This window comes from Convolutriloba macropyga, chromosome 1, assembly GCF_964194025.1.
Source record: "Convolutriloba macropyga chromosome 1, txConMacr16.3, whole genome shotgun sequence".
Taxonomy (NCBI): domain Eukaryota; kingdom Metazoa; phylum Xenacoelomorpha; order Acoela; family Convolutidae; genus Convolutriloba; species Convolutriloba macropyga.
The window spans coordinates 5,642,741-5,669,152 of record NC_134468.1 but is presented as its reverse complement, the minus strand read 5'-3'; the positions used below and the strand labels follow the sequence as shown (position 1 = coordinate 5,669,152).

Sequence of the window (26,412 nt, the reverse complement as noted above, 5' to 3'; positions counted from 1 at the left end):
TTTGTTTGATGAGTAGTTGGATGGCGTTTAAATCGATTTTCACTTCGAGTCGTTTCCGGAATTCTTCCGGCTATGTTTTTTTTTTAATCAATTTTATTGGAGTGATTTTTGAAGCGGGAAATGAAACGCGTGAAAAAATTTTGGGTGATTTTGGCGCTGAACAAAAGTGAAGAGCGGAGCGAAAAGAGAGTGGTTTTTGTTCATACCGCTGATTTTGAGAGAGCAAGAAATTGATGTGTGAAAAACTTTTCTCTAAGCGAGCGAAATTTTTTTGTTCACGTGCGGCATTTTAAAGCAGTTTTTTTCTTTTACTTTGGTTAAGAGGTTTGGTTATGATTTTGTTTTAATTTTAGGCTGGTTTTGGTAGTGGTTTGAAGTTTTCTGGCAATTCATATGACTTTTATGATAATTCGGAGGTTTTTAATGTATTTTGCTGATTTTCGGGCTAATTTTTGCGTTTTTTTGACGATTATTTTGTTTTACTGGCTCAAATGGGTATTGAAGAAACCCCTTCTACTTGAGCAATTTTATGATAACAATTGCTTACAATTTTTTGGGTAAGAATCATTTTTTTGTTGAGAAATATGACAAAAAAATGGAGAAAATTGGAACTATTTTTCTTAATTTTTTGCAGTTTTCGTTTTTCTGTTTTTAGCTGAGTTTCTTTGCGTATTATGACTTGCCTATTGTTCTGCGTGCCTCTGAACACCCTATTGGCTGAAGGGAATTTTTCTTTGGATTTATATGTTTTTGAAATATTAAAAAATGTAGAAACTTTTTCCAGTTTTTTAGTGAAAGTTGTTTTTAAGAGCTTTTTTTTCCTAATTTTAGCCTAAAGTATTTTCAAAATTCACATAAGTGGTTTTTGTAAGTACTAGTTGTTTTGATGAAGTTATTTTGGAAGAGATAGTTTTTTTCGGGATCTCAATTTATAACAAAATATGATCAGATGTTTTATCATATTTTAACAGATTTGTTGTTATTTTTTTTACTTTTTTGTTTCATGACTTTGTTTCAAGATAATCATAAATTATTGAAGGCACGTTTTGTTTGATGAGTAGTTGGATAGAGTTTAAATGGATTTTCACTTCGAGTCGTTTCCGGAATTCTTCCGGCTATGTTTTAAGATGTGTTCACACATTTTTCAATGACTTTGATCTTTCAAAACGGGATAAACAGGTAAACCCCAGCGGGCATTAAGTTTCATTAGAGGCCCAAAGTGGACGTTGGTAGTCCTTCAAGTGCTTAGAGTGTTGCAGCTACTGGGATGGCCTCAATTGAAGGTTAAAAGGTCATTTTAGGAGTTTTTGGACTAAAATTGGTGCAATTTTTCATGTTTGTGATTTTTTTAAGTTTTTTGCTTGATTAGTCTTAGGTTGAAGTTTTTAAAAGTTGATGCAGGCCTTTTGCGAGAAAAAGGTACTTGTTATGACCAGTTTAACAGCTATATGTTCTGGTACTACAAACACAAATACACGAAATGATACTAGTTTTTGCAATTTTTTTCAAGGTTTTTGAAAATTTTTGTCATTTTTTGCGTTTTTCCAGCTTCAGGGGCCAGGGAATCTTCTTTAAGGTTTGATAATAGGGCACTGTAGAGTTTCTAGTAACAATGGAGGGGTTTTCAACATTTTAATGTCTCGAATTTTAGCATTTTTTTGATAAAATCTGCAACTTTTTTGAGGTTTCTTAGTTTTTTTCAATTTTCGATATTTGTCCATTCTCAAGTGCCATGAAACCTATTCCACGGTCTGAAAACAGTTACTGCATAGTTGTTAGTTTAATGGATTTGTTTTCAACAATTTAACTATTCGAATTTTGAATATTTTTTGATAAAACTTGCAAGTTTTTTTAAGTTTTTTTGAAGACATTTGTCTTTTATTCAGTTTTTCTTGCCTGAGTAGCCAGATAACCTCATACAGGGTTTGACAGTATGTCATTAAATAGTTGCTTGGGGGTAATGGGATGGTTTTCAACATTTGAATAGAACGAGTTTCTGTTTTTTGAAATATGAAATTTTTTATATTGGAATTGGTTTACTGGATATCCTCTAGAGACACTAGAATCATTTTTGAAGAAATGATTCTTAAGATATTAATGTTACGATTTTCAGCAACATTTCTTTAAATATTCAATTGCTATTTTTAGTTTTTGAAAATTTTCGAGTTAATCGATCTTCAAGGGCCAATGAATTTTTTCAGGCCTTGAAGATATAATACTGCACCAATTTCAGAAAAAAATTTGGTTTTGAACATATTTTTGAAATAGGTGTACATAAAGGGGTCAAATTTTGCCTCAGGGGTGAAATCTTCCAAGTTTTATAAGTTTTATCAAGGATTATATATCTGTATAGTTTGTTTGATTGTTTGTTTCTCAATTTTTTGAGATGATTTTGTTTGTGTTTTGGCTGGCATCGTTGAATTGATCTGCTGTTCAGGTAGAGTAAATCTACGTTTTTCATTCAATTCTTTGAATTGTAATTCAGGACTTGTCCTGCTATGTTTTTTTTATTTCGTCGTCATGATTTTTGTTACGACCCTATGACGTCACAGCCACTTTTTGTTCATTCGTTTATGCAATTTCAACTGAATTGCATGTGTGACGTGATTTTTCGCTCTTAGTGGAGCGAGTTTTTTTGTTCATGCGCGTGATTAAATTTTTGGTCACACTTGACTTACCTCACTCTCAAAATGACTTTGAAATTGACTTTTATTTACTTTAATTCAAAGAGATAAGGTCAAATGGGTGTGTGTCACTCTAAATGAAGGTTATTTGAGATCAGCTAATAGAGGCAGCAATAACTTATACAGATTTTTAATCAAAATATAACAGATCAGTCTTCAATGAAAAGACGAATTTTTTTGGTCTGTCTTTTTTACTGTTTTTTTAGACTGCCGATCGACGAATCTATTGTGGCTATTTTCTGGCAATCTGCCGGCTATGTTTCTTGATTTTTGGCGACTTCTCGGTTTTGGTCTCAAGCGTTTTTAAAGACCGAGGGCATCAAGTCTCTTTGTAGCTCTATCGGAAACCTTGTTGTGTCTAAGTGTATTTTGGTGTATGTCCCCCCCCCCCCTCCAGGTTTTCATATGCTTGATCGTTTTAGTGCCCTTGAAAAGGACCTGCTACTTTTGGGAACATTCTTCATTCAAAAAGAACGTGATTCATTCAAGCGATCAGAGCATATGTTCAAAAAGTCGAAGCAAGGATCGGTAAGTATTTAATCATACAAATCAAATTATAGAATCTAAGCTTTGTTTCTATTAATAGCCGCACAGCGATAGCTGGGGCTATTATTGGCCTTCTCCTGGTTTTTTACAATTCAAAGAATTTGAATTGTATTGGGGCGCTGTGTTTTTTTTACGACTCGAAGAGGAGTATTGGAGAAGTCCTTTTTACGACTCGAAGAGGAGTATTGGAGAAGTCCTTTTTTTTAATCAAATTTATTGGAGTGATTTTTGAAGCGGGAAATGAAACGCGTGAAAAAATTTTGAGTGATTTTGGCGCTGAACAAAAGTGAAGAGCGGAGCGAAAAGAGAGTGGTTTTTGTTCATACCGCTGATTTTGAGAGAGCGAGAAATTGATGTGTGAAAAACTTTTCTCTAAGCGAGCGAAATTTTTTTGTTCACGTGCGGCATTTTAAAGCAGTTTTTTTCTTTTATTTTGGTTAAGAGGTTTGGTTATGATTTTGTTTTAATTTTAGGCTGGTTTTGGTAGTGGTTTGAAGTTTTCTCGAAATTCATATGACTTTTATGATAATTCGGAGGTTTTTAATGTATTTTGCTGATTTTCGGGCTAATTTTTGCGTTTTTTGACGATTATTTTGTTTTACTGGCTCAAATGGGTATTGAAGAAACCCCTTCTACTTGAGTAATTTTATGATAACAATTGCTTACAGTTTTTTGGGTAAGAATCATTTTTTGTTGAGAAATATGACAAAAAAATGGAGAAAATTGGAACTATTTTTCTTAATTTTTTTGCAGTTTTCGGTTTTTTTTCTGTTTTTAGCTAAGTTTCTTTGCCTATTATGACTTGCCTATTGTTCTGCGAGCATCTGAATACCCTATTGGCTGACGGGATTTTTTCTTTGGATTTATATGTTTTTGAAATATTAAAAAATGTAGAAACTTTTTCCAGTTTTTTTAGTGAAAGTTTTTAAGAGCTTTTTTTTCCTAATTTTAGCCTAAAGTATTTTTTTCAAAATTCACATAAGTGGTTTTTGTAAGTACTAGTTGTTTTGATGAAGTTATTTTGGCAGAGATAGTTTTTTCGGGATCTCAATTTATAACAAAATATGATCAGATATTTTATCATATTTTAACAGATTTGATGTTATTTTTTTTACTTTTTTGTTTCATGACTTTGTTTCAAGATAATCATAAATTATTGAAGGCACGTTTTGTTTGATGAGTAGTTGGATGGCGTTTAAATCGATTTTCACTTCGAGTCGTTTCCGGAATTCTTCCGGCTATGTTTTTTTTTTAATCAATTTTATTGGAGTGATTTTTGAAGCGGGAAATGAAACGCGTGAAAAAATTTTGGGTGATTTTGGCGCTGAACAAAAGTGAAGAGCGGAGCGAAAAGAGAGTGGTTTTTGTTCATACCGCTGATTTTGAGAGAGCAAGAAATTGATGTGTGAAAAACTTTTCTCTAAGCGAGCGAAATTTTTTTGTTCACGTGCGGCATTTTAAAGCAGTTTTTTTCTTTTACTTTGGTTAAGAGGTTTGGTTATGATTTTGTTTTAATTTTAGGCTGGTTTTGGTAGTGGTTTGAAGTTTTCTGGCAATTCATATGACTTTTATGATAATTCGGAGGTTTTTAATGTATTTTGCTGATTTTCGGGCTAATTTTTGCGTTTTTTTGACGATTATTTTGTTTTACTGGCTCAAATGGGTATTGAAGAAACCCCTTCTACTTGAGCAATTTTATGATAACAATTGCTTACAATTTTTTGGGTAAGAATCATTTTTTTGTTGAGAAATATGACAAAAAAATGGAGAAAATTGGAACTATTTTTCTTAATTTTTTGCAGTTTTCGTTTTTCTGTTTTTAGCTGAGTTTCTTTGCGTATTATGACTTGCCTATTGTTCTGCGTGCCTCTGAACACCCTATTGGCTGAAGGGAATTTTTCTTTGGATTTATATGTTTTTGAAATATTAAAAAATGTAGAAACTTTTTCCAGTTTTTTAGTGAAAGTTGTTTTTAAGAGCTTTTTTTTCCTAATTTTAGCCTAAAGTATTTTCAAAATTCACATAAGTGGTTTTTGTAAGTACTAGTTGTTTTGATGAAGTTATTTTGGAAGAGATAGTTTTTTTCGGGATCTCAATTTATAACAAAATATGATCAGATGTTTTATCATATTTTAACAGATTTGTTGTTATTTTTTTTACTTTTTTGTTTCATGACTTTGTTTCAAGATAATCATAAATTATTGAAGGCACGTTTTGTTTGATGAGTAGTTGGATAGAGTTTAAATGGATTTTCACTTCGAGTCGTTTCCGGAATTCTTCCGGCTATGTTTTAAGATGTGTTCACACATTTTTCAATGACTTTGATCTTTCAAAACGGGATAAACAGGTAAACCCCAGCGGGCATTAAGTTTCATTAGAGGCCCAAAGTGGACGTTGGTAGTCCTTCAAGTGCTTAGAGTGTTGCAGCTACTGGGATGGCCTCAATTGAAGGTTAAAAGGTCATTTTAGGAGTTTTTGGACTAAAATTGGTGCAATTTTTCATGTTTGTGATTTTTTTAAGTTTTTTGCTTGATTAGTCTTAGGTTGAAGTTTTTAAAAGTTGATGCAGGCCTTTTGCGAGAAAAAGGTACTTGTTATGACCAGTTTAACAGCTATATGTTCTGGTACTACAAACACAAATACACGAAATGATACTAGTTTTTGCAATTTTTTTCAAGGTTTTTGAAAATTTTTGTCATTTTTTGCGTTTTTCCAGCTTCAGGGGCCAGGGAATCTTCTTTAAGGTTTGATAATAGGGCACTGTAGAGTTTCTAGTAACAATGGAGGGGTTTTCAACATTTTAATGTCTCGAATTTTAGCATTTTTTTGATAAAATCTGCAACTTTTTTGAGGTTTCTTAGTTTTTTTCAATTTTCGATATTTGTCCATTCTCAAGTGCCATGAAACCTATTCCACGGTCTGAAAACAGTTACTGCATAGTTGTTAGTTTAATGGATTTGTTTTCAACAATTTAACTATTCGAATTTTGAATATTTTTTGATAAAACTTGCAAGTTTTTTTAAGTTTTTTTGAAGACATTTGTCTTTTATTCAGTTTTTCTTGCCTGAGTAGCCAGATAACCTCATACAGGGTTTGACAGTATGTCATTAAATAGTTGCTTGGGGGTAATGGGATGGTTTTCAACATTTGAATAGAACGAGTTTCTGTTTTTTGAAATATGAAATTTTTTATATTGGAATTGGTTTACTGGATATCCTCTAGAGACACTAGAATCATTTTTGAAGAAATGATTCTTAAGATATTAATGTTACGATTTTCAGCAACATTTCTTTAAATATTCAATTGCTATTTTTAGTTTTTGAAAATTTTCGAGTTAATCGATCTTCAAGGGCCAATGAATTTTTTCAGGCCTTGAAGATATAATACTGCACCAATTTCAGAAAAAAATTTGGTTTTGAACATATTTTTGAAATAGGTGTACATAAAGGGGTCAAATTTTGCCTCAGGGGTGAAATCTTCCAAGTTTTATAAGTTTTATCAAGGATTATATATCTGTATAGTTTGTTTGATTGTTTGTTTCTCAATTTTTTGAGATGATTTTGTTTGTGTTTTGGCTGGCATCGTTGAATTGATCTGCTGTTCAGGTAGAGTAAATCTACGTTTTTCATTCAATTCTTTGAATTGTAATTCAGGACTTGTCCTGCTATGTTTTTTTTATTTCGTCGTCATGATTTTTGTTACGACCCTATGACGTCACAGCCACTTTTTGTTCATTCGTTTATGCAATTTCAACTGAATTGCATGTGTGACGTGATTTTTCGCTCTTAGTGGAGCGAGTTTTTTTGTTCATGCGCGTGATTAAATTTTTGGTCACACTTGACTTACCTCACTCTCAAAATGACTTTGAAATTGACTTTTATTTACTTTAATTCAAAGAGATAAGGTCAAATGGGTGTGTGTCACTCTAAATGAAGGTTATTTGAGATCAGCTAATAGAGGCAGCAATAACTTATACAGATTTTTAATCAAAATATAACAGATCAGTCTTCAATGAAAAGACGAATTTTTTTGGTCTGTCTTTTTTACTGTTTTTTTAGACTGCCGATCGACGAATCTATTGTGGCTATTTTCTGGCAATCTGCCGGCTATGTTTCTTGATTTTTGGCGACTTCTCGGTTTTGGTCTCAAGCGTTTTTAAAGACCGAGGGCATCAAGTCTCTTTGTAGCTCTATCGGAAACCTTGTTGTGTCTAAGTGTATTTTGGTGTATGTCCCCCCCCCCCCCCTCCAGGTTTTCATTCTCGGACAAGATCAGCCTTCAGGGAGCATAAATCACTGAAAAGTTCTCACTTAATAGTCTTGAAGTATGCGATTCACCAAAACTGTCGGGGAGACTTAGATAGTGTGAATGACAAATCTTGAACGGCATACCCCTTTTCAGCTCACCTCGCCATCCCTTCACCACTCCACTTCCCCTCATCCGCTGAATTCTGCTGTATAGGCGTAAATTCACGTATAAGGGAAACTTGAGATGATTTGGACCCTCCCCACGTTTGCCCTGGCTCTATTTTGCCCCATTCTCTGCCTCCGCCCTCGACCAATCAGGCTAGCCTGTCTAAGGTGCAATAAGAAATGTCAGCCCCATGCCATTCGTTTGGGAGTAACTCGTCAGATTAATTGCTCTCGAACGAAATTTGATTGTAATTGTTGTCTTTTTATGAAAGTATTTGCTTGACCGTTTTCTAGAACATTCTTTCTGTTTCCATTCTTGAGCGACTTTTTCACGATTGACTTCTTGATTTTTGCTTGACTTAAGTTGCTGTTATTGAGAAATTAAGTATGCAAAATTAAAACCGATTGTAAACTAGGAGATAAGGGCCTGATAGCCGAGTGTTAAGTGCTGCAGTATAGGGCGCGCATTCGAATTTGTTTTGCACTCATAAAGAATTTTTTTTCGACGTTAGTCGGTTTGTTTTTCATTTGTAAGGTATCTCCCTTTTTGTTAACTTTTTTAATGTCTTTTGCTGTGTGTGTTGAAATGTCCTCTACTTTTTACATTCTTTCTTTCTCATTTTTCGTTTGATGTGTTCTTCTTTTGAATTATAATTTTTTTTCAGTTTATGGATTCAGAATCGAAGCTTGCCGAGGACTCCCATAACCTTTCCAAGTACGGTCATGAAATGGTTGACCGAATGGGTGTCTTATTCGATCTGTGGAATTGTGAATTCCAGTATCTAGAGAAGAAACAACTTCTGATCGATCTCTACATGGAATGCTATCATCACACCCTTAACACTGAAGACCAACATAAACTGGCTCAAGTCATCACGGATGTCATTCATCAAAGGCCGCGAATTGATCCAACGGATGCTTACTTCGTTAAAACATACAGACTGGAAACTATTATCCTGTCTCTCAAAATTGACTTGGTTCGGCAGATGATTGAAAACCACGTGGAAACTCAACGAGATTACGTGTCGAGAATTTGCCGAGAAGGTGACGAGTTCTTTGGTATGCCGATGAACATAATTCCGAAACAACCTGTTCTATTGCACAACAATCTGAGAAGTTTGCAGCCGATGTATCTGCTGGAATTTCACCCAACCTTATCTCACATTGTGGGTCTTGAGAGTTGTTTGAGACATGGGTTGCAGGGTGCTGTGGACTACGTTGGACCCAGATCTGTGACTGAAACTGTGGCTTTGAATAAAGTGTTCCTTGAAAAGGTGAAAGCTGAATGGGATGCGCTGCCACCCTACGGAGGTGGATACTCCGTCCAAGTGCAGAAAGAGGTAAGATTATCTTTTTTATAGCTGTAAGCTGAGCGAAGCTATATTGCGGTGCTCTTGGTTTTTTTACAATTCAAAGAATTTGAATTGTATTGGGGCGCTGTCTTTTTTTTTAAGATCTGTTCACACATTGTTACGCACTGATTTTTAATAGTGTTCCTCGTGGTGTTTTTGAGGTTTATATTAGAAGTAATTAACTTGAATAATTGGCATTTTACAAGGACTTATTTTGGTGTTTCACAGTGCGATTTTTAGCAGATATATTTTGAATAAAATTAGCTAGTAATAGCCTTTTATTGAGCGGTTCAGATGCGTGATATATCCACTAGTTTGCCTTGCATTTTAGTGTTAAGTTAGTCGCTATTTCATCTGTAACTTAGTTTATCCAACTTGGAGGTTTTCAAGAGAATTTCCAGTTCAATCTTTAATTATTTTAGCAAGAATTGTTTAATAATTTTAACAAGAAGTTTCTCAAGTTTTATCTAGTTTTTATGAGATGATGGGCAACTGATTGTCAGGCTGGTTCTCCGGTGTTCTGGCGATCGTAAGTTCCGCAGGACTGTGCCTTGAGTTGTATTGTATTGGTCCTTCGCAAATATTTACTGATTTTCAAGTAGGGCGATTTCCGGCTTTTGTACGTCTCTTGGTGTTTGTTCAGTACATATACAATTCCGTATTAGCACCTACTTTATCAGAATAATTACTTCACCAAGTACATAATCTCTCATGAAGTTATTTACTGATTATGTGAATTTATCTTCAAGAAACTCAAAAAAGTAAATATTGAGGCTTTTAGGCACTTGAAGTGTTTGCTAGTAAAACTGTCAATCTGCGGTTGTTTTTCATAAACATAAACAAATTAGGGGTTACAGGCCTAGATGGAAATATTAGCTATAAATGGCCTTGAAACTAAATGAATTTTAATTAATATAAAGCACTATTTTAAGGATATTTTAAGGAATATCATCACGAAACTATAAGGAACGAAATAGGTACGTGACACTACCCGACTTTAGGAAAATTTTCCATGAAAATTTTGAGAAGGAACTGGGTTTTTACAATTTTTCTATAAAATGTATAATCTGCACGAGTATAAGGATATAAAGATATTTTTGTTGGAGCCACCCAATTTATGTGTTCTTAGAAAAGAGTTTTGAACGAAAGCATTTAAGGTTAAAAAGAGTTAAAGAAGTTAAGAGAAATAAAGGTTAAGTTAAGATAAAGTTAAAATGAAGAAGGTTGAGACAAGGTTAAAGGCTTTAAAGAAACATTTAGGGGAGATAAAATGCGCTAATTCAGAAGAAAGAGTGAAGACATAAGATAAAGTGACGGTTAAAAGAACAGCGAGAGTTAGCACTGGGAATAATCGTGGTTATTTCAGTGAATAATGGCTCTAAACTGTTAAAAGCAGGATAAGAAGGATACTGGTTGAATGAATGGTTTAAAGCACTAGTTGTTTTCATGGATAGAGCACTGATTTAGAGAACTTATTGAATGAAGGGATATTTTAACTGTTAAACGAATAATACTTGTCGAACTATATAAGATTTTCTTGAACTTCAAGATTACTTTCATCTCGGGGTTGAGCTTGGTGGTCCAGTTCATCGTCTGTGTTGAATCGGTCCATGGTGTTGAGTGACATGGTAGAAGTTGCAGGCATGGAATTTCGCCGTTGTCGCTTGAGGGTTCCAAGTTCTTCTGGGGAAATGACTGTTGGCGGTTGCATGAGTTGTTTGGCTAGAGTTGTGACTACATCTGCTTTCAGATGTTTGGGTACGGAAACTACTGGGTTTAGCGGTACATTGGTTCTGTTAAGCTTCATGAAATTTGGTACCATTCGTCGTACAAAGGCTACTTAATGGTATAAGAACATGAAGAGAATATGTAGGGCTAGATTTCCGATAAAGACAATGATTGTTAACGAGAGAGAAAGTTTGATCGGAACGTAAGATTCAAGTTTGTGAATTAGTGCTGGTTTAAATGACTTCATTTCAGTGGTAATTGGCTTTGCTATAGCATCTAGTGACTCTGTTGATAACTTTCTATTCGAGTAAATAAATTCGGTTTTAACTTTCTTCAATAAATCGAGGTTTGCGTCAGTACTGGAATCATATTTTGGAAGGTCGTTTATGTTAGGTACTGAGTCAATTAAGTGTGCAAGTGGATCTGGTAATTTTACATTAATTCTCGTTGCTGGAAGGTACTGACAACTTTGTAAATCAGCTCGGATTTTAATGTGGTCACTGAACATTGTATGTCCACATTTTAATGTGATTAAACAGATGTTACAACCTTTATGAGGAACATTGATGTGTCGGCCATTTTCATCCGTACCAATCTCACTAAGGGTATAATCACTTGAAGCTGATGTTAGGAGCCAAATTCCGTATCCAAGGTTCTGTGCTCGTTCTGGGTTGGGTAACACATTCTTCTCTGTATCACATACTTTCAATGCTGAGATTGTGTGGTGAAACTTGAGGGTTGCTAGACACGAGGAGAATCCAAGGTGGGTTTCCATTGTCTCATGACAGATTCGGTATCGAGGCGATCCAAGACAGTTGTCATACTGAGCTTTCGTCAGTACTGTGGTTTCCATCTGTCCTTCTGAGATTGCTAAGTACTCTCCCTCTATTACATATCGTAAGGCGTCTACGGAGTCCTTTTGAGGCATAGGGATTACTATTGCACGATAAACTTCGAACACTGTCTGGCTAGAGGCTAGGGGAATGGCTAGTGTCAGTAAAAGTCCGTCTTCAACTGTCGAAATCTCTTGTACTAATTTCGCATCGTAGTACGAAAGTATGTCAGTCATGGGTATTGCCAAAGTTAGACGATCTGGGGCGTTCTTTTGGCTATCATGGACTGAATCAAGGATCTTTATCAAAGATTTACGAGGCACTAAAGAGATTGGAAGACGTTTGTCAAGCAAAGTAGGAATGGCATTTATAACATTAATGCGAAAAGAATATAAGGCTGCTCTGTAACTTTTAATATCTGCATAAAGAGTGAGAAGTAATGAAGCTGCTGTATCAAAGTTAAAATTCAATTGTTGCTGTGATAATTGGATTTCCATGCAGGTTGCTAGTGCGTTCAGATTGTGATCTATAATTGCAAACTGTTCCTCTACTAGTTTCCAGTTTCTGTTCTGGTTTTCTTGCATTTCGTTTTGAACTTTGTAAACCTTTGCAAGTTCGTCAGCAACTAGGAAGAATTTCTCATCGGTTTGTGCGCCGATTTCCATTACATAGTCATTGAGGCTGTTGAAACTGCTGGCTAATCTGTCGATGTTCTCAGCATTTTTGGACGTTCGCTGACAAGATCCGAAAATTCCTGTAATTCCACCGCATCCTCCGCTACTCATTGCAATTCCTGGACCAAAGAGTCCAATTCCAGCGACTGCGGCTGCGATTGCAAGCGGGGCGGCTCGTTTTTGTCGATTGTGAGAGTCTTCTTCGACTCTGGTAAGGAGTTTTTCAGTCTCGTTGCGTAATTTAAGGACTTCAATTTTGGCTTCTATTGTTTCATTGAGTATTTTTGCGTAAAGCCAACATTCAAGGAAGCTGTTTGGTTCCGGTAAGTAGTGCTATGGGTAAGGTTGCAAAATTCCGATTGCGTGATCCATTTTTTCGAGAGTTCACTAAGTAGAGTCTCTACTTGTTGTCTGATAGTGAAATTATAGCGAGGAAACGGTACTAAAAATTCCACATTTATGAACTTTTCGGTAATCAGAATCTTTCCTTCTTTATGGAAGCTGATGCCTTTATCCAGAGCTGCTTCTGTATTGATCGGAGTTTCAAAAGTGGGGTCGAAAAGTAAGAGATTCAACACAATTGTGAGTAACATTTTCATATTTCAATAATATCGACTATGTTTCAGGACAATCTTCTACTGATGTGGCTCTTCTGAGTGTTTCAACTGGCTCTATTTGGTCTTCCGGTGTTTATTTGCTCATTTAGTTACTTTACTTGGGCTTCTAGATCTAGTTTTCTCAATATGGCACTTGTTTATGTGATGTTTATTTATTTCAGGTGTACTTTACTTTTAGGTGATGTGTGCTGATGTGTGTATTTATTGATATTACTACTGAATATGGTGTTTAAACATGTTGACGTGTGGTTATTTGGTTGAATGATGGGTGTGTGATGATGGGGGTAGTGGTTGGGGGGGTCGAATTATGCAGTCTTTACATGTTTTTTCGAGTTTTTCAGATTTTTTTGCCCACAATATTGCACCATGTGCTTTAATATCACTGTTTCTGCCATAATTGTTGGGTGCTGTGTGAATGGGACCAGGTTTGTTGGAAGGAACGCTGTTCACTGGTCAAGATTGAAACATCCAAAGTGCAATATGACAGCAGTAGATGATATAGTTATTGATAATGGGAGTGGTGGTGGGACTGAGGGGTGGATTATTATTATATTAGTATTCTTTTTATTATTATCATTAGTATCTGGATTGTTGGGAGTGTGGGCAAATCGAAGGAGGAGGAGGGAAGTGGGAAGATCAGGGGAGGCTGTCGAGGAAGATTCAGTGTGACTTATTATTTATTTTTATTTTATTTAACTATTTTAATAGTTGTAATATTGTGTAATAGTAATATTAATATGACTGTGTAAGGACTATTGTGACTGACTGTAATATTGTAGTTTTACATGTAATATTGACTGGTGCTACTAATATACTTCGTACATGGTGCTAGTAATATGGTAGTAATTAATATATCAAGACTTGTTTTGTGGGGGGGTTGAGGATATAAGTAGGGGACAAAAGGAAGAATTGGAGAGGCGTAGGAAATAAGTGAATGCTAGTGAAGGGTGTAATTGTATATTCAGAGCGTTGTTGTGTGTTTTGCGGCATGTGTTATTTAGCTAGTAGCGGTCGTTATAGCATGGTATTTAAACTGTTGTTGTGCCGAATTAATCGAATTTTAGTGCTATTTTGAGGCAGTTTATTTATTTTGATAGAATTTATTCAGTTTGGATGATGCTGAGCGGTACTTGACTCGTTCTACTAGGGCAAGGGGTCAGGGCGGTCAGAGTACTAGTGGTGGTGGTACCGTAGCTGAGGATAGCGCCGATGAGAAATGACTAGTGTCGGTGCAATTATATTCATCATGTAGATTATTTTCATTTATAGGTGAGTTTTTACTTATTATTTGTCAGTTGTAGCTTTGTTAAGTGGTTTAGAATGTTGGAACTAGCAGCTGTGAAGTGTGTGAACGTGTGGTAACATTTTAATTGCAGTGTGTGACTTTATAATGACATATTTGTGAAAGTAAAATTTTGGTGACATAACGACTTTTTTGATTTTTGGGCATTAACTTCAATTTACTTGTCAATTATTGATCATAGACTGGTTCTAATGGTTCTAGATACTTAATCTGGTTGTTAGTAGCACTTGTGTGTAATTTGAACTGGTTTGGAAGAGTATTTGGTACTAATTTTCACATGTAATTTCTTCGTAATTTTGGTCATTTTTCCGCATCAAGGCTAGTGTGGCAAATATGTGAATTTTTCAATTTTTATTGAACTTTGAGCAAATTTTTTGGCTTGGCCCACTCAGTAGACATCGATGGGGAACTACTATGCTATAAATTCAGGTTTTTGGGCACTTTTTGTTCAACTTTTTTACTAATGTCTGAAAAAACGAAAAATGCGAAAAATTGAGGGCTCCAGCGTCACTCAATTTTTAAATTGCTCCGATTGGGCTCAAAATTGGTAGGTCGTTTCAGTGGCTTAAAAACCCTGCAGCGCAAAAATTTGGCGCAATTTAAGCATTTTTCGCAAAGTTATGATTGTTTTCGTGATCTGAACCTGGCTATTTTTGGATCATGAAATTTCGGTCTGAATAAGTCGTCACTGTTCATACATTATTGGTATTGAATGGTTAAAATGGTACTGTCTGTGCTTGGTACTAATGTATGTTACTGAATTATAGGGTTTGAAGCTATTTATCGGGTCATAACGTTGATTTGTGGGTCCAAAATGCAAATTTTCAAGCATGATTTTTCCACTAATTGAGCTTCTTCGAGACATGTGTAAGTCTGGTGATTCTCTAGTGGCCTAAATCAGGTGCTAACTGTTGTTACTGATATCTGTGGCTATCAGAGGTAGCATTTTGGTAGGTTTGGAGTTGATTAACTTAGGTTTTATGCAGATTTTCTGTGAAATTTACTGAATTTTTACTTGTGATGCGTCATGTTTTGTGCATAAGTTGACATGGATTGAAGATGATTGATTTTTGGCGGTAATTGTGGGTCATACTAGTGAGTACTATGTTGGTGGCAGCTTTTGGTGTGGTTTAATGCATGATTTGACTATAATATGTTGAGTTTTTCACTTTAGAATTTCGGACCAAATTTTTTGAAATATGTGCAATTTTCGATTTTTTCACTTTTTTCAACATTTATGAATTTCTATGCGATTTTATTGGTTGATTAGGCTTAGACAACTACTAGGGAGACTGAATATTGAATATGGGCTCATAATTCGGCTATTTGATACTATTTTTATAGTCTAATTTTGGCTCTATTTTGACAAATTTGAGAAGAGTTTGGTAGGCTTCAGTTTTTTACTATTATTTCAACATTTTACTTAACAATTTTCAATATTTTTGATATGGGCGTGTAGAGCTTGAGCATGCGGATGTTTTAAGCTAATAATATCGGCTTTTCGATCAATATTTTGGATTTTATGAACATGTGAGTGAATTTTCAAAAAGTCTCCAAAATTGAGGGGCCCAGCGTCACTCAATTTTTAAAATGCTCCGATTGAGCTCAAAATTGGTGAATCGCTTTATCGGCTCAAAAAACCCTGCAGCGCAAAAATTTGGGCGGTTTCAACTTTTTTTCACGAGTTATAACGTTTTTGCTGCAGTGAACCTGGGTTTTTTTGGAAAGGCCCAGATAGGGGATAGGTTATTGGCTATGAGGTTATGAAAAACTTGTTCAAAATGATTGATATTGCTATGGTTGGACTGCTCATGAGTAGGGCTAACTGAATTAACAATAAAATTGGGCATATTCGGGTATTAAGATGCATGTTTGATCACTTTTTTCGGAAATTTCACTCGATTTTTTGTGACTTTCGTTACTTTGGCAGTCTTTTCTCAGCTTGTATTGGCATTAGGTGGCTGGCAGTGCATATTCTAAGAGATATAGATGTGGGAGTGCTAATGGTATGGTTAATTGCTGTCAGAAGGGAATAACATTGACTCTAGCTGGAAATAACTGAATTTTTCCTAACAAAATTGTGGCGATTTCAGAGCTTATTTGGGTTTAAGTCTTCATGGTTGATACTGGGATGAGTTGGGACTGATTTTTATGGTACTACAAGGCTAGTGGGGGGTCGCACTAGGGTTGTAGGGGGTATAGGTGGCTTTTATCGGGTCAGGTGGAGAATAAAATGACAAAAATTTTGAAGCGGAGGATTGAAGCAGAAGCGCAATTTTCGTTTTTTCGTCATTTTTCAATATATACTTGGAAATATTGGGTTTTAACGGTTGTTTGAGTTTGTACCATGTGGGTGGCAGCTGGGGGTAGCTGCTGGGGGCATTCAGGACAGTTTTTGGTATATTTATGGGGTATAATTTACACTACATTTTAATCAATTTTAACGCACTTTGGTAGGGTTCGGTATTTTTGTCATAACTCAACTTTTATTGATTTCTGACAGGATTTTTGGATACTAGGATGTCAAGCGTGAGCAGTAGGATGGTCTAGGGCTATAAAATGGGTCAATTGAAGGTTTTTTGTAGGAGTTATCATTGAATTCGAGCGGATTCGAAAAGTGTCAAAAATTGAGGGCTCCAGCGTCACTCAATTTTTAAAGTTCTTCAAAACGCTTCAAAATTTGCATGTCGGTTCCTCGGCTTGAAAAATGCTGCAGCGCGACAATTTGGGGTGATCGGGGCATTTTTCACAATTTTATGACTATTTTTCTGAAGTGAACCTAGGATTTTCAGAAGGGCCAATTTTAGGCTAAGTTTTTGGTACTAAGAACGGGTCGAATGGGGTCAATAATAGCTGGAATCGCTTCTACTGGATAAGGGGTTTTCAGAACAATAGGTTAATCCAGGTTCAGACAGGTAGTTCTGGAGATATAACAAAATAACTAGGATTTGAGGTCAAAATTTTTCGAATTTTTGGCTATTTTTGGACTTTAGGGCTAAGTTGCTCAGGCTTGTTGGGCTTTTAGGGCAAATTAAGGGTACTGCTAGACTGTACTGGGTCTGTACATGCTAATGGATATAGATGGTTATGGGTAGAGGGTTGAAGACTTGACATATATGCTCAAAAATGATGTTAAAATCCAATTTATCATAGCCACTGGCGAGTTTTGGAAGACTTAAGTGTGAAGTTCCTGCATCTATTACTATTTCTCTCAGTTCATAGAGACTTGCTAATACTGATTCGTAAGTGGGTTTGTGGTAGTATCTGAATTTGGTAACTAAACTGAAGATATAACGTTCAGAAATGGGGTCGAAGTAAATTAAAACAGCCAATATCAGGTGGATATCTAAGTCTAATTGCACTTGGGGCTGCTGGATACCAGCTTTTGACTTGTCGGGCTAATCCCTTTGCCATTGCAAGGTCTGCTGATATACAGTGTGCAAAAGAGTGTGGTGAATATAAGATATCTGTTGGAGAACTTAGATATGTCGCATTTATTTCTTGACTAAAATGATTTAAATTTTGATTAGATGAGCCTGGTGAAGATTTTTTCGATTGAGATCTAGTTACTGGTTTGTTTGCTGAACTGCTGGGCTTTTTCCCTGAATATTTTGCTATACTTGCTCTAACTTGGTCTAGTTTTGTCTCTCTACTTGGTGTATTTGACTGTTGTGCTGCTTGTGCTGATGCTTTTATTGCTTCGCGTTTTTCTTCTTGTTCCAGTCTGGCACGTGCGTTTTTTGGTCTAGGACTGCCTGATCTTCTAACTTGGTTGGTTAGGTAAGGGTTTTTTCTATCTTCATCGTGTAACCATATTTGTCTAGTTATTTTAAATCCTGGGACATTTTTCTTCTGTTGGTATTTTGGCGATTTGAAGGCACTTTTTTCTGGTTGTCGTTTAGGGTGATAAGGTCGGGCTCTTAATTTTCTATCAGTTAACGCAAATTGTTCTTCACGTGTTTCTGGAGGCGAGTCACTATCGAATGGTTCTATTGGCGGGCGAGGCTGTTGAGCTGGTAGGAACATTTCATCGTCTGATGAAGATGATACAAGAGGAACACGAACTTCTGGTTCTTGATGTCTAATTTCGTCAGCAATTAACGGATTAACTGGTATTCGGGCAATTTGTTCTGCATCCAGGTTTAGGTCAGCTAAATTTTCGTCTGAACTGCTATTTTCATTAAATAAGTTTGGAATTGCTTCATCTGAGCTTGAGGAATCAATTACTGGAAGATTAACTGGGGCAGTTCGTGGTCTAACTGCTGGTGCTACTACCCTTGGTGGGGCCGGTGGTGCTGCTGGAGGTGCTGCTACTGCTGGTCCTGCTAATGGTCCACCTAGGGGAACATTTATGGTCACTCACTGGATCTTGTTTCTCTTTTGTAGCTTGTTTTATCTCCTTTTCTTGTTCGTTTATCAGTTCTGGAATGTGTTTATCAAAGAGCTCTGGCTCCATGTGTTGTCTTCTAGATGGATCAGGTTGAAAGTTTTCCGGATTGATGACTTCGAGGTCTTCAGGAGTTTCACTTGGTTTAATTGGCTTCAGTCTGATGCGATGAACACATTGTGTGTAATTCGTATTTACTTTTCGAATGATGTAATTAGAATCAGTAAGGGCTTTTTCCACTTTATATAGCGGGAGCCATTTCTGTACTTGGGAAGCTATTACTGTTGATTGTTCTAGTAGCTTAGGATTCAAAAGTAAACAGAATGATTTCTCCGGAATTGGTTTCGCTGATGCTTTTTGATCATAATACTTTTTGTACTTCAGGTATGCGGTCGTCAGTTTTTCTTTGTTTTCTCCAAACTTTTGCATCATGGCATCTTGCAGTTCATTTACAAAGTCCGAGTTTACTGCTACTGCATCCATTACTTTTCTAGAGAACCTAATGTCGAGGGGCTTTATGGGTTCTCTGCCATGGAATAAAGTTGAAGGACAACAATTTGTTGCTGAATGATATGAAGTATTATGAATAAATGTTGCTAATGGTACATATTTATGCCAGTCTTTCCATTGTTCTTCTGTATTGAGTTTTAATATTCGTTTCAGTGGTCCGTGAGATCGTTCTACTGCTCCAATGGTCTGAGGGTGCTTTAGTGAGGCATGTTTTAACTTTACTTCTAGTAAACTTGCTAATTCTGACATTAATTCAGAAGTAAAGTTGGTTCCTAAGTCACTAAGTATTGTTTGAGGAATGTAGCTGTGCTGGAAGAACACCTTTACTAGTTCTCGGGCTACTGTGTCAGCGTATCCATTTGTTAATGGAACTGCGAATAGGTACTTTGTGAAAACATCTATTCCACTTAGAACATACTTATATTGTGATGACTTCAGGGGGCCTACTAAATCGATTTGTAGCATATCTCCTGGATATGATTGTAGTGAACTGACTGGTTGTAACTTTGGTGTAATATGGTTTTTTGGTACTCTGTTCAATTGGAGACAAGTAAGGCAGTTTTTGATGAAACTAATGAAATGTTCAGTGAAGCCTGGATAATAAAATCGCTTTCTAAATTCCTGAATTGTTGCTTTGATGCCTAAGTGACCTGCTGTTTGTGAATTATGGAGCCTATATATAGTCTCTTTCCACAAATGCTTAGGTACACAGAATTGTTTATGAAGTACTTTTCCAGTATCATCATAAAAATTCCGGTATAAGACATTCCCTTCAAGAATTAATCTATTTAAGTGCTTGTGATACTTCTTTAAGTTTGTTGTAGCATACTTTAAGTCAGGTTGTTGATTATTTTGTTGAATCCAGCTTATTACTGTTCTAATGTCTGCATCTTTTTGCTGCTCATCTGCTAAGTTAAGGCTAATTAAGTTGTCTGTAAGATCTGGGAATTCATCTAATGGATTTGGGTACTCAATTGAATTTATTTCTGTTTTTCTTTTAAGTTTTAATAGCCCTTGTATTTCTGTGATTGGTGAATTACTTTGTTTCTTTTTATAATCTTCATACACTCCAAGTTTTTTAAGGACGTCTAGTTCAGCGTTGTTAGCTTCGTCGTCAAAATTGTCAATATCAAATAATACGTTCAGTTCAACATCAGGATTTTGTGCTTCTGTATCAATTTCTATTTCTCTGACTGGAATTCTATCTGTTAACTTTAAAGACATTGTTGCTGATTTGTCATTCTCCATTCGCGAGAGAAAATCCGCTGCGTAATTAGCGCGTCCAGGAATGTGAGCAATTACTATATTAAAGGCGAGTATTCTGTCTAAACAATTCCAAAGAGATGGCGGTATTACTTTTGACTGAAAGAATTGTGTAAGGCTTTTGTTGTCGGTGAGTATAATTACTTGTTTGCTTGATCCCCAAATGTAGTGTGAAAAGTAGTCCAGTGCATAGTACAAAGCTAGGAACTCTTTGTAATAAATTGAGAACTTTAATTGCGTAGCATTAAACAAATGCGATCCAAACGAAACGGGAGCGTATGTTTTCTTTTTTTTTCTTTCCTGTTTCATTTACGTAGTCTTCCACCATTAGTACAAAACCTGCAACGTGGTAACTAGTGTCGCAAAGAATTACATACTGTAGACCTGGTTTTGGCAATCGCAATGTTACATTTGTTGCTTCCATTAGATCCTTCTTTATTACTTCTAATGCTTTTACATGTTCTTCTGTGGTTTCTATTACTGCATCCTTCTTCAGGAGCTTGTAAAAGGACATTAGTTTCTCACCTAGATTAGGTATGTAATTACTGAAGAATTGCGTGAAGCCAATTAATCGTTTTACTTGCTTTGTTGTTTTCGGCATTTTAAATTTATCAAGAAATTTCGTGATTTTTGATTTTTCTGGTGATATTCCTTCTGCACTGATGTTATTTCCGAGTAATTTCATTGTGTCAGTTGCTATTTCACACTTTTCGGGTGACAATTTTAATCCAGATTGACGTATACACGTAAAAATTTCTCGTAAAGAGGGTACCAATTGTTCAAAATTTGTTACTGCATTTCCAATATCATCCATAAACTGGGTACAGTTTCCTGAAGCTAAGCATGGGTCCAAGTAATGTCTAATAAAGGAACTGAATCCTGTTACTGACTTATTCAATCCTTGTTCAAGACATTTATATGCATAGGTTCTCGAAGCAAAGTTAAATGCTAGCAGTTGCACTGATACATCATCTGCCATTTGCACACAGTGGTATGCTTGAGAACAGTCAAGTTTCGTAAACAATTTTTTCCCGGCAAAGTAGTTTATTGCGTCACTCATGTTTGAAATCGGGAAATTCGTATTTTTCAACAAGTGGTTTACTTTTCTCAAGTCAATTAATAGTCTAAGTCTTCCTGAATTCTTTCGTTGTGCGAAAAGTGGACTACTATATCTTGATTGAGACAAAGTTGTTATCAGTCCGTAATAATGCATTAATGCGAGCTCTACTTGTAGCTCATTTCTCAAATGGACGGGTGTTGGAGGGCCTTGTTCGTAAATTGGTATGCTTCTTTCTGGAGTTAACTTTATTTTTAAATCTGTATTATATCCGACGTCAAATCTGTGTGTTTCGCAAAGATATCACTGAATTCAACTAGTAGTTCACCTACTACTGCTTTTTGCTCATCATTGAGGGTTGATTTTTCCCACGGAAACTTGCTCAAAAATGTTATTTTATCCTGATGGTTACCCTTAGGATCTAATTTCTCCATTTCTTGCAGTTTTAGCAGTTGCTCAAAGATATCTCTCTGCAAGGGCGACAAGCTTGTCGGATCTGGGCGCGTTTCAGGCGTTGGGAACCAAAGTTTTTCATATTCTGGTGCTGGTTTCGCTGGTTGGGCCTTTCTTTTTGGGGTGTCTGTAACTTGAATTAGTTGATTTATTTCTGTTAAATAATTTTCGCTCACTTTTGCCACATTAATTAATTGAGGATCTACTTCTAACAACTTTTCAGCTTGGTCTGATGTTAAGAATGAAAATTTGGCTATTTCTTCGCCTTTATTTATGGTAATTGGGTGATCGGTAATGTTCAGGACATAGATGTACAGAATGTTATTTTCAGCAACTTTACTTAAAGAGGATGTTAATATTACTTCACTATCTTTTTCAAAGATTTCGTTTGGAACTATTACTCCACAAAGGTCAGTGAATGATTCTAGTTTGTCGTAAAGCTTGCATTCTAATACTGCTTGTTGATTCGGCTGTAAAACTTGCTTTTTCTGTGTATAAACTCCAAATTTTTTGCGTTTTACCACTCTTCTACGTTGCTTTTCTGGCTTTATTTCATTTATTTGTAGTGTTTGATCAGGGAATTTAATGTAACTTTGTCCTGGGCAGATGCTTACTTTATGTTTAACGAAGAATGGGTTGCCTAATATTACAGGAGTTGTGACAATTAAAACAAGGAAATCTTCTGTAAATGTTTGTGTGCCCAATTTAAATGTAATTTTAATTGCTTTATCAATTTTAACTATGTTGCCGTTTGCCATTTTAACTTTGTCTAGATCTGGCTTTTCTATTTCTGTTATTGAATTGATATTTGTGTTAATTAGTTCCTTGTAAAACTCACGACTTATCACATTTGCAAATGCTCCTGTATCGATTAGTGCGCGTCTTTCTAATTCTCCATTAAATTTAACTTTAACATAGGACAATGTTCTGCCTAAAAGTGGGACAATGGTGAATAGTTGCTGCACATGTGGTATTGGCTTTGGTACTGGTTGAGGTACTTGTGTTGGGAGTTGCACAGAATTATTAACTTTACTTTTATTATTATTACTTTTGCGTTTTCTACGCTTTTTGTTACTTTTGTTATAAACTGGTTCTATTACTTTATCTAAACTAGGACTAGACGTGCTTTCGTTATACTGGTTAACTGAGTTTTTATAATTTTTATTTTGTTTTTTAAAGTTGGGTGGCTTTATTAGTTTTTTGTTGTTTAAATGGGTAATTCATACCTCTCATATTTCTACTTTGAGGAATACTTGCATGATTAAACTGGTTTGCTTGTTGAATACTATATCGGTTTTGTGCTGGCGCTGGGCTATCATAAACTATTCCCTGTCGGAGAAGGTTTTGAGGGGTATTTTTTGTTGGAAACCGATAAACAGGTCTATTAACATAAGATGGGTGAATAAATGGGGGACTATCTGAAGGTTCGGTCCAATAATTCCAAGTTTGTGGCTGTTCATTATAATAAAATGGTCTAGGGGCATTAAATTGTGGTCTAAACTCTCGGTTATTATTAGCACGGGGGCATACTGTTGCTGGGGCCGATAGTTTTGCTGAACTGGACGATAATTAGACTGATATTGAGGGTAATTTGGTCGATAATTTTGATATTGAGGGCGGAAATTTTGTCTATAACTTTGTTTATAGACTTGTTGAGGGTAATGTGGTGTAAAAATGTTTATTGGGCCTTGTTCTGATGGCTCATTTTTAGGTGCTGATCTCTGCTCAAGTTTGTGCTCAAGTGCTTTTTGATTATTTGAAATAGTAGTTATTGCTTTTAACATTTTATCAGTATGTTTCCGTTATTTCATCAAAACCGTCGTCGAAGTACTCTTCTCTATTACACATCTCCCTTATTGCAATCTGTTGGCTAGCTAAGGTGCATAATTGATCAATGGTATCTGTATCTGGCCTTTCTAAAAGCTTAGGCTTAAGCCAGTTTGGCATAGACTTAATAAAGAAGCGCTTTATTTGCTCATTTTTTCGACTTTCTGACATCTGAAGGGCAGAATCTCTTGCTGCTGTCTCTCTTTCGAATCTACGAGCTTCTGGGTCACCTGCTCCTGCTGGCGCTTCTATTATTTCAGGTGCTGGATATGCTTTATTGGCTTCAGTTCTTAACTTTACTAAGAAATTTTTTACAGTGTCTGTTTTTGGATTAAACTTTTGGTTCTCTAACTTTATGATTCTAATTTCTCTCAAGTCATCCTGCGTAAATCTGTATCTCAGAGCTGTTATACTGTCTTCGAAGACTAGTCTGGTAGCCTCTGGTAGGGTTAAGAAGTATCGTAAAGCGTCTCCTTTTAAATGTAATTGCAGAAAGTTCGCTTGTTGCGCGTTTGCGATTGCTGCAACTCCGATTGCACCTGTTATTAGTTGTTCAAACTCGTTAAAATTGTCCGTTTCGGATCCAGAAAAAGGCGTGATGTTGATCTGCGCGTGTGCCATTTTGCTTTTTACCCGATTAGATTATATACTTTTCGTTCAATCAGTCTTACTTTCGTTCTAAAGTATTAAATAGCACACTTAACTTAACTTAATGGAGAGATTAAGGGGTTTTAAGAGATGAAAACAGTTAAATGAATAGCAACAGAATATCACAAAAGAAACTATTGAAACCATTCGTTCAGAAAATAATAAAGATGGGCTGCTAATAAACCTATTCCTAAAGCTCCGGTCGAATCGTCAGACTTATATCGTTGAAGCCGTATGGGCCGCCGAAGTCTCACCTCTAAAGAGTGCCCCTTAGTCTAGGAAAATTCGTGGGGACCACGACCGCGCAGGCCTTGTGGAAGCTGCACTCAAATAGGCAACAGCATAATGACCGAAGTCACTGTTTGATTCATTAACCTCCGGAGCTGGGCGGGGAAATAAAATATAATTGTTTTTTATTTTTGTTTAAACTTTTGTTTTGCCCTCTTTTTTAGTTAATAATTAAGCTATGGTTTCAGTAATTTGTTATTCTGATGTTATCTGATAATCAGTGATGATGTTATCAAGGTTAATTTCTTTATCAGATTGAAGTTTGTGACGGATAAGTCCAAATTTACGAGATTTCTGATTTAAACTTTTTGCTGTCCAATAAATTGCAACACGTTTGTCATCTTTATCTAGCACATAAATAACGATAGACTTATAAAATGAAGAGGAAAAAGCTGTTACTATCTGAGCTTGCGTTTTACTGTTGTTTTGAGTATAATTAATGTGGTTTCCTTCAATATGTTCAACAAAATTGGGGGAAGAGCGACAATTATTAATAGCGGGGAGAATTTGTTCTTTATAAATTGACATAAATAAAGCACCAAAATTAATTTTACAAATTCATTTACTCACAATATCCTCGCTTGCAAATACCCTGTGTTGTTTTTGTCCGTTGTGGCGGCTGTGGTTGAGTGTGTTCCAGTTATTGTCCACTCGAACACTTTTATATTACTGTTACACTTAGTCCACAGAGACACAAACACAGTTTCCACCCATTCTTTCCTTTGTTACTGCTTTTTGTGTTATCATCTTGCTCGGAAAGGAAGTGCTGGATGTGGTTCTGGATGATTGGAGGCTCTTAGGGTAATGGAGAAGAAGAGAAGGAAGAAAACAACAGAATAAAGAAACGAAATATCGAAAATATCAAGGAATTAATCGAATTATCGGTCCGTTAAACTGGAAAACAGTTAATAACTCCTGTCACCATGTTACGCACTGATTTTTAGTAGTGTTCCTCGTGGTGTTTTTGAGGTTTATATTAGAAGTAATTAACTTGAATAATTGGCATTTTACAAGGACTTATTTTGGTGTTTCACAGTGCGATTTTTAGCAGATATATTTTGAATAAAATTAGCTAGTAATAGCCTTTTATTGAGCGGTTCAGATGCGTGATATATCCACTAGTTTGCCTTGCATTTTAGTGTTAAGTTAGTCGCTATTTCATCTGTAACTTAGTTTATCCAACTTGGAGGTTTTCAAGAGAATTTCCAGTTCAATCTTTAATTATTTTAGCAAGAATTGTTTAATAATTTTAACAAGAAGTTTCTCAAGTTTTATCTAGTTTTTATGAGATGATGGGCAACTGATTGTCAGGCTGGTTCTCCGGTGTTCTGGCGATCGTAAGTTCCGCAGGACTGTGCCTTGAGTTGTATTGGTCCTTCGCAAATATTTACTGATTTTCAAGTAGGGCGATTTCCGGCTTTTGTACGTCTCTTGGTGTTTGTTCAGTACATATACAATTCCGTATTAGCACCTACTTTATCAGAATAATTACTTCACCAAGTACATAATCTCTCATGAAGTTATTTACTGATTATGTGAATTTATCTTCAAGAAACTCAAAAAAGTAAATATTGAGGCTTTTAGGCACTTGAAGTGTTTGCTAGTAAAACTGTCAATCTGCGGTTGTTTTTCATAAACATAAACAAATTAGGGGTTACAGGCCTAGATGGAAATATTAGCTATAAATGGCCTTGAAACTAAATGAATATTAATTAATATAAAGCACTATTTTAAGGATATTTTAAGGAGTATCATCACGAAACTATAAGGAACGAAATAGGTACGTGACACACATTTTCATGATTTTTGAAGTCAAATTGGAGTAGTGAT

At 35.8% G+C, this 26,412-nt stretch overlaps 1 protein-coding gene across 1 annotated transcript in view; it reads left to right on the top strand.

Annotated features, from left to right (window-relative positions):
- The window catches only part of LOC142358725 (uncharacterized), a 91,827-nt gene that overhangs the window by 28,407 nt on the left and 37,008 nt on the right, over positions 1-26,412 (top strand). Inside the window, exon 10 of the mRNA XM_075410268.1 lies at positions 8,308-8,982. Within this exon, the coding sequence (XP_075266383.1) occupies positions 8,308-8,982 (675 nt within the window). The remainder of the gene's footprint in view (positions 1-8,307; positions 8,983-26,412) is intronic.